The sequence below is a fragment of the Pagrus pagrus genome (genome assembly GCF_965226575.1).
Source record: "Pagrus pagrus genome assembly, chromosome: 6".
Classification (NCBI taxonomy): Eukaryota; Metazoa; Chordata; class Actinopteri; order Spariformes; family Sparidae; genus Pagrus; species Pagrus pagrus.
In genome coordinates this window covers 1,099,194-1,108,560 of record NC_140190.1, presented here as the reverse complement: position 1 = coordinate 1,108,560, position 9,367 = coordinate 1,099,194, and the positions used below count along the sequence as shown (strand labels likewise).

The 9,367-nt window shown below is 41.7% G+C and overlaps 1 protein-coding gene across 2 annotated transcripts; it reads right to left on the bottom strand.

The window, feature by feature from the left end:
- Positions 1 to 621: 621 nt before the first annotated feature.
- On the bottom strand, positions 622 to 8,986 carry tm2d1 (TM2 domain containing 1; the record flags this gene model as incomplete). 2 transcript variants are annotated; one of them, XR_014622732.1, is made up of 7 exons in its annotated part: positions 622 to 1,059; positions 2,013 to 2,173; positions 3,689 to 3,762; positions 5,812 to 5,903; positions 6,234 to 6,342; positions 6,845 to 6,918; positions 8,838 to 8,986. XR_014622732.1 is itself a non-coding variant. In XM_084354646.1 (7 exons), 6 exons carry the CDS (start codon positions 8,969 to 8,971, stop codon positions 2,063 to 2,065), a joined length of 594 nt encoding a protein of 197 aa, XP_084210772.1. In that variant the 3' UTR covers positions 622 to 1,059; positions 2,035 to 2,062. The 2 variants fall into 2 exon arrangements, 1 of the variants encoding a protein (XP_084210772.1); XM_084354646.1 differs by having other exon boundaries at positions 2,035 to 2,173; positions 8,838 to 8,971.
- Between the last annotated feature and the right edge of the window lie 381 nt (positions 8,987 to 9,367).

Genomic DNA, 9,367 nt, shown 5'->3' with positions numbered 1-9,367 from the left:
CGTCTCCTCCTGATGATATAAAGTCAGGCTCAGTCATCGTCTCCTCCTGATGATATAAAGTCAGGCTCAGTCATCGTCTCCTCCTGATGATATAAAGATTTCTGTAATCTGCCGGTCTCTGGATCTGACATCTCATGTTGCTCAAAGAAAACATAATGTGAATTAAAGTAATGAGATTAATTATCAGAGACACTGATGCTACGATGAACCAGGAGACTGAAAACTGAAGAAATACTGAAGTGAAAGTAGTCAAAGAGCAAAGTACTTGATCAAAAGTACAGACGTATCAGAGTCTTAGTAAACTTATACAACCAAAAATTGCTCATTACGCAGATATTTTAATGACTTTATGTACCTCTGGGTAGTTTAACCTGTAGTAATAAATCATCATATCTTCGTGGATTACATTTTGTATTAATAATCCGAATCTGCAAAGTAACTAAAATTGTTAAAAGAATAAAAGTTGTGGAACAGAAGTGTAAAGTAGCATAAAATGGAAATTATGAAGTAAATATAGGAACGTAAAGTTTGTACTTCTCAGAACTTAAATGATTAAAGTTAAAAGAAAATTAAAAGAATTACACAAAATAAAACTGGTGACGTTTAATAAACAGTCAAACGTAGATTCACAAGTAAAGAAACTTTATTTACAACTTTTCATGGAAAAACATCAGAACTTAAACACGTAAACATCATAATTTATTACAACAAAATCATTTTAAACAAAACACAAACATTACACAGGTCTGAGCAGCTGGACAGATGTGCAGATATAAATGTGACAAAGTTCAGTTTTAGAACAAAAGTGGATTTAATAAGTGAAACCTCAATCAAATCAATTTAAAATGTGATGGATGATTCTGACCCTGATCAGCAGGAACCGGCTGAAACACGCAGGACGAGCCTGTGAATGAATTCTGATGCAGGTTTGAATAAATGTCACGTTTATTCTCTCACTGTTCTGATTGTTGATGTTCAGAGTCGGTGTGTCGATAAAGTTGAAGTGATGGGACAAAGAAACAGTTTCTTCTGTCGGGTGCAGTCGTCTCTGTGACCGACCTGAGGAGAGAGCGAGACAGACGGTTAGATTAAACATGGATCTGGACCTGGATCCACCTCGGTACCAAAACACAGCAGCTAGCCTGATGCCAACGGTCTGCGTGCTGCTCCGTAAGTGACCCGAGTGAGAAGCCTGTAACTTCAGTTCTGCTGCCGCCGCGGTCACTTAGGAAAAAGTCCAGAACACAAATACAAAAGAAAAATCCAGCCGACGCTCGACGACTGCGAATGAGACAAAACCGGATCGAACTCCTGCTGGTGTCGCTTCTTTAATCCCTCAGAGACTTTCCTCATGTTGACTCTGCACTCTGATATTTAACTGATCTGTGCTCAGACACGTGTGAGTGTGAGTGTGTGTGTGTGTGTGTGTGTGTGTGTGTGACCTTGAACTGTGAAGTTTAACTCTCTGAATCAGTTCTGACATGTTCTGGATCACAGGGAGGATCCGGAGGTCCAGTCTTTGTGTTCTGGATGTTTCTTTAACGTTGCAGCCGTTTCTTTCTTCTGTTTTGTGAAAACTGCACATCAGCGGCTGCAGCGTCTCAGCGGATCTGTCCGGGAGCGAGCAGGCAGCGCGAGCTACACGCCGTGCACTCTGGGAGGAAATGGCCTGGAGTCTTTAAAGGACACTGGGGGTTGTAGTTTCATGATTGGAGTTGTTGGTCACTCGGTCTGATTAGACAGCTGTATTGATTAAAGTAGAGAACTTCCTGCAGCTCCACATCACTGTAGAGGCTTTGTTGCCAAAATTAAAGGAACAGTTCACCCAAAAACTGCCAGTCATCATCTCCTCCCTCCATGATGATGAAAGTCAGGTGAAGTTTCATCGTCCACAAAACATTTCAGCAGCTTCACAGTGAAACAGCAGCAGTAGAGCTGAACTTGTTCCTCTAACATTAGTTATGAGTTATGTTTCAGAGCGTCACAACAAATCAGATGGTTCTGATTCTAACCTCAAGTCTTTTCTGAACTCACAGCGTCCCGTGGGTGTGTCCAGGTGTGTTCACAGAGGCAGGTGAGGCTTCCTGTAGGTCTGGTTGGTGATGGACAGGCGGGTCAGTCGGGCACCATAATAATCCACGATGTAGTTTGATCCGTCAGCTGGACCCACGATCTGCAGCAGACAGAACACATGACACAGGTAACGTCTGACACACAGACAGGTGGGAGATGATGTTAACACGCAGAGTGGAAGAACATAAACCAGGACTCCGATCAGACTGGAACACCTCTGAGAGCAGACATGACATCTGTTGATGAATCGATTTAATGTTGATCAGTGTTTCGTCCCCAGATGTTTTGTTTTGTCCACACAGAGACGTTCAGTTAAAGTCACAGAGGAGGAAAGAAACCAGAAAATATTCACATTAACGAGCTGACATCACAGAACGGAGACTTTTATCTGAAACAATCGCTCATTCAGATTGTTGCAGCTCTAAATGAACTAAAACTGTGATGAACGGACCGGACGTCTGATCGAGTTGAAAATACTCAGCGATTTATCGATACTGAAAATGAATCGTGAGTTGCAGCCTTATTGTTGGGGACATTTTTATAAAAGCTTTAGAAATTCACAAACTTTTTCTGAGTACATGAATAACTTAAACCCAACAGTTTGTAACATTCCCGCCTGTTGGCTTAATGTTTACATTAACTGCCGTCACTCCTGGGTTTAAAATCCCTGATCCGTCAAACATGGCCGATAAGCGCCACGTTCAGTCCGACCATCCATCGCCTGTCGGTCCGCTCCACACCTTCCCGTGATGGATCTCCAGCTTCTATTATCTAAAACGTTTGAACAGGAAGGAGCGATTCGTCCCTTCACCTCCCGTTTCCCTCGCTCCATCCGTCTGTCTCCGTCCTCTCAGAGTCCATTAGGAGCTTCTGGAAGCATCATTCATCCTGAGGGCCTCAGAGAGACGCAGCGCTGCGCCACGGATGGACGTAAATAATAATCAGAAGGTCGACGCCTGTTTATTCATCAGGCTCGCCGGTCTTTCCCCCCGCCGGGCAGTTAGCCACTAAAATATGAGGCTGCTCCGCCGCCGCGTGCCACGCTGAAATGGATCCTCTGGGAAACAAGGAACTCTTCATCACAGGTGTCACTCTTAAAGAGGACATGACACAAGAACCAGAGTGTGTCTGTGTGTGTGTGTGTGTGTGTGTGTGTGTGTGTGTGTGCGTGCGTGCGTGTGTGTGTGTGTGCGTGTGTGTGTGTGTGCGTGCGTGTGTGTGTGTGTCTCAGCTCTTCAGTCTGTTTGTTCTGTATCGTTACAGATGTTCTCAGTTTTTAAAGCAGCAGCTGTTTTTACATTAGTTACACTAAAACTAAGTTGAGTCACACTCTGCGCAAACAATTCAACATGTATTTTCAGTATCTGACCAGAACCTGACCAGAACCTGACCGGTATCTGACCAGAACCTGACCAGAACCTGACCAGAACCTGACCGGTATCTGACCAGTACCTGACCAGAACCTGACCAGAACCTGACCAGTACCTGACCCGAACCTGACCAGAACCTGACCAGAACCTGGCCAGTACCTGACCAGTACCTGACCCGAACCTGACCAGAACCTGACCAGAACCTGACCAGAACCTGACCAGTACCTGTCTGGTTTGTGACTCACCTGCATGGCGATCAGTATGAAGTCGATCAGAGTGCCGATTCCACAGAAACCAACAGTACAGAACTTCAGCAGTCCTGAGACACACAGAGAGTCCATGTTAAACAAAGAACATTTAAAATCACTAAACTTATTAATTATGAACTTATTAAAATAATAAACTTTTATAAAGTTTCATCCAAACTGACAGAAATAAACCAGGTTTCATGTTTCTCAGTAAAATCACACCCAAAGACTAAAAGTCTGAAATCAATCAAGATTCAAAAGCTGAACCCAAAGTTTCCATTAATATTAATATTAATATTATTATTATTATTAATCACTGATAGTGAAGAAGCTCAGCGAGTTCAGAGCTGAGGACTCTGATGACGATTCAGGCTGAAACAACTGAACAGAACTTCTGATCTCACTGAACTGACTTCTGGACTTTTGATCAAATGAAACAAGACATCTGAAACTTTTTGGACTTTTAATTAAATAACCAAGAAAAACAGTCGGCCTTCGATATTTCTCGATATTTATCTTTCCTGTGGCGCCACCTGCAGGACGTTTGATATCTGATAAAGATGAAAATAAAAAGATAAAACTCAGAACGTCTGAAACCTGAAACAAAACAAAATAAATACATTGTCTGAATTGATAAAAGCTTCAGTGTGCAGACTTCCTGCTCTCCAGAGGATGAACCCTGCAGACCTGACTCTCTTCTCTTTCCTGCAGCGCCACCTGCAGGATGAACTGTCCGTGTTCTCCGTTCAAACAACCATCAGGCAACTGTTCGTGTTGTGGCTGTAATGACCTCTGCAGCCTGCAGGAGGCGCTGACATCAGTCTACGCTGCTAAACCTCCTGATCTGTTCCTCTCTGTGTCGGTGTGATTGTTTCTGTGACGCTCTCCAACAATCCGCCTGCGAAATCAATTTTTTAGAAAGAAATCTGACTTGGCTCGGCTCAGCTTGGCTCGGCCCGGACCGACCTGTGCCAAATCAGGCCAGGTGTTCATCAGTGCAGCTGTCCTCCATCCAACCCCCCCCGCGACACACATGCAGCCTTTGTGTTACTGCAGGTGTCTCATTAAAAGAAGGATGAGAGCGGCCTCAGTCCGCTGATAATAACTCATCCTTGTTGTGGTAATCATAACTGTTATTCTTTGGGTTATTATGGTCTGTTGCGTGTAGATCAGTGACAAACAAAGACTAATTGAATTCAGGCTGCAAAAACCACAGAAATATGGAAACAGTTAAAGGACGACGACGCCAATTTCCTGAGAGTTCAGCTCCAGCAGGAGAAATCATGTTTACGGCTGAATTCAGATGTTGCTGCGATTAATGCCGGGTTGTGCGATGGTGCGGAAGGACACAACTGAAGGAGTCTTCTCGTCTGGTCTGTGAACTCTGCCTTTAAAGCCTTCAACGCACAAGTACTATAACGTACTAACATGACAGGAAGGGCGATGTGGAGTAGAGCATCTCAGCCATTTCATAACGTGTGTTACAACAAAGTAAAGGTTTTTACGGACGGCAGCTGGTCTACAAACACAGATTTACGAGGCATCGTCATGGTAACAAAGGTACGGTCTCATCCTGAAGTGGAGAGTCTGACGTGTTGTGATCCGCTAAAGTTAGACACAACTCAAGCTGACAATAATAATCTGTTGTTTTTGTGTGACGGGAGGTTAATGGAGGTGTCACAAAGGTTTTGACTGAATCCTAAAACCACAACTTCAAAATTAAGAATGTAACTTTTTACATTTTAACAGTGAGTCAAGACGTTTGTGAGCTGAAGTGCAAACAAAGACTTCAGTTATCCTGAAAACAGCAAGAATCTTTGTTGCTTTTCATCTGTGACACTCTGAGTCCTCGTTCTGATTCATTTACCTCAATTAAGATTAAACAAATAAACAAATAAAGATTATTAAACGTGACAGTTAACTTTAGTCTCAGGGACAAGTAAGTTTCAAATTTCATACAAATGTTAGCGAGGAGAACGAAGACAAATAACTCGTTGCTTTTTCCTTTTTCCAACAAAAGTGAAAATGAAGAAATTTTAGCTTTGACTTTATATCTGACAAATGTATTGTGTGTGTGTGTGTGTGTGTGTGCGTGTGTGTGTGTGTGTGTGTGCGTGCACCTAGAGCAGGGTATCCCAGGTAGAAGCGGTCCGCTCCCAGCCAGCCGAGAAACAGAGATAAAGCCACAGCTACTTTGTAGGAATAACCGCTCCTGAGAGGAAATAGACTCATTATTATCAGACTAATCAATGAGACGATCAGTTATCATAATCAATCAAAATATAGATCATGAGAATCATTTTCATGTTAATGTTTTAGTCAAAGTTCAGTTTAAATGTTCTAAAATGAAATAACAAAAATCTGATAATACAACCCTGCAGCCGACAGCTTATCCTTTCCACAGGAAGCTGATGCTGTGTGTGTGTGTGTGTGTGTGTGTGTGTGTGTCTGTGTGTGTGTGTGTGTGTGTGTGTGTGTGTGTGAGTGTGTGTGCGTGTGTGTGTGTGTGTGTGTGTGTGTCTGTGTGTCTGTGAGCACTTACACGTTCCTGCAGGGGATGGTTTTGTTGAAGCCCACCTCCTCCCCACTGAACCTGAACTCCGTCCCGTTAGAGAGCCGACAGCTGATGTTTGGAGCTGGGAGGCACTCCACTGAGCGCGCACACACAGACACACAGACACACACACACACACACACACACACACACACACACACACAGGTAGACTATTGAAGCTGTCAGTCAGTTGATCAGAGGAACAGAAGCTGGTTAGCAGATTTCAGTCTGTCTGTTTTCGCTCATTTTTATTTTCAACTCTTTTAAAATCTAATTTTTCATCTTTTATATTTTGTCTTTATGATTTTGAATATCTTAATTTGGTTGAAAGGTTCTTTAGAAATAAACTTGTCTCACCAGCAGCTCATGAGATCGTATAGAAACTGTGCTGGACACACAACAGACACACACAGAAACAAGTCACTAATCATCAGCTCCTCAGTCTGAACTGAGCCGTCTGTTTTAACGTCTCCATCAGGACTGAAAATCTTTCCTCCAGCTTCTTCAGTCCTCAAACGTTTTCAGTCCACAGACTAATGAAGATGAAACCTCAGAATCATCACAGCTGTCAGAAAGAAGTCACGTGGTGTCTCACTCACCCCAGGCCGTCATGTCCCTGCAGTTCTCCGGCTCCTGAGTGGCTTCATCTATCTTTGGATCTTTACAGAGATACATGAGGAGAGTGAAGGAGTCCAAACCAGCTGCTGACCGACTCAACATCAGAACAACAGGACAGACTGACGGGAGCTGCTGCAGTGTGTTAAATCAGTCAGGGGTCACTTCTCTTAGCAGAAGGCCACATGTAGAAATGACGCCTGCCAACTAGTGTTGTTGAAAATATTGATTAAAAATAAAAAAACATAAATTCTGAATATTTCACAGAGTTTAAATACTTTTTTTTCTGCAGTAACTATCGATACACCGGTACCAGCTGCACCCCTCGCTGCAGTGCCAGCGTAGCCCCGCCTCCTCCAGAAGTAAGTAACTGAGATGTTGTTGTGCTCAACTCACAAGACGTTAAATAAAAATCTAAAATGTTATGCCTTCAAAGTTTCAATTTCTCCCTGTTGTATCGGTCATGGTATCGAACATCAAGAATTTTCAAGGTATTTTAAATCTAGTCATGTTTGTGTCATTATAACACTGATGCCAACACATGAACCGTTTTATCTGCAGGTGAAACGATGACGAGACGATTAAATATCAGGTGAGATGAAACATGACAGTGAAACAATGTTTGTTTAGACTGTTTGTAGATTTCACTGATTGTGTTAATTCATTTTCTACATCGTTCTGTAAAAGGTCAAAGACTTAGGAGCTGCTCGCTCTGCAGACATAAAAGTCTCATGCAGAGGAAACAAAAACACGACTGTTAGTTTCAGGTGATTTAACACTGATGATCACGTCATTATGAATCTTATGTCGCATTCCTGCCTTTAAATCCCTTTTATCGTCTTTTTAAATTTAAATTGGAGACATTATTTCCCTGTTGCTGATTGTTTAATTTGATGACGACATGAGACTGTCACTGGCAGAGTCATCAGGGAGGTGACCACTACAGCTGCATGATTACACTTTGTTGACATCTGATACGCTGAAATTTTCCAACTCATTACAGTTTATATACATACACACACATATTTTTCTGCAGAGGACATCAAGTCTTTCTTCAGTGGAATTAACATTACTGTGCTTACTGTGATTATAATGACTTAATGCAAACATTATGTGGTTTTCATAATGTTTCAGAATTTCTTTTAAGAAGATGTTATTGCAAAAAGCCTTTATGATATGCATATATTACCGTGCTATTATCTATAGTGTCTCCAACCCACATAATGCATCTTTAAAACATTAATAAGCAGCTGGCTGTTTCCTCTGGCATCAGCTGATTTTAGAGTTAAAACACTCCTGGAAGAGTTTGTCTCTTGTTATTACATTAAAGGAATAATTCCTATAAAAGTAAAAACAAAGTTGTGATTATTCTGTTAGAAATGCTCAACGTTTGACATGTTTGTGTTCAGTGGATGTATTATATTGGTGTTCCTGTCTGTCTGAAGCGTCACTGTGATATCAGATCTGAACTGATGTTTCAATGACAAAACCACTGAGGATTAACATTTGGGTGAAGAAGGCAGAATAGCCCTTTAATATAGAGACGTTCAAAACTGAGAGGTGAAGTGACAGTTCAGTATTTATATTAACCTCTCTGACTGAGACTAATAGTCAACACAACAGAGACATCAGTGAAGCTGGACTGTAAATGACAGTGTCACACATGTGTAGCTACAGGAAGTTATTGTGGATTTAAGGGATAAATGAGAGATTAAAAGACTTCCGTATGCTAAACGATTTATAAACCTTCACATGCAGCTTCATATCTTTACAGCAGATCATTATCCTGAAGTCAAACAGCACATAATACAAAATGGCTGCATTATTGTATATCACACAGCTGATATTTATGTAGGAAACGTTAAAGTTTAGTCTACAAGCTGCTAAGCTAGCAGCTGCTAACGTTAGCGACGTGCTTCAGGTGAATTATCTCCTGTTAAATATGAGTTTTATGAATAAACAGCAATTAAAGGATATTGTCCGAGTCTTAAGGTGTCGCAGCCGTCCACCTCCTCCGCCAGGACGAGCTTCAGATGAGAGTAAACACAGTAAAATAAGAGGCTCCATATCCCGGAGCGTAAACAAACCAGCCGTCTCCGGGAGGCCGCCATGTCTGACTCTGTCACGTGACAGGAGGATGCATTCAGAACTATCCGAAAAATGGGAATTCTGCTAGTCTAAAGCGCATGATGATGGAAAAACGAACAAAGCGGTGATGTTTATCCACTAATTACATGGTAAGATGAGTGTCTTATTTCAGTAACATGTATGTGTTATTTTTAAGTACATATACAAAGTAGTTGGCTTGAACGAACTGCCAAGCTCAAAACGGTCTTAAAATATTGTTAAAATACACCAAATGATAATCCTGTGTCTATATATTGTGTTTTTATGACATGTACAACTTGTTAAAATAAAGGGTGCATTTATAGCACCTCTAAAGTGGGAACGAAAAGCAAAACCACTGTAGGAAATCAACAAATAACAAAAAAGAACATTTAAAAGGT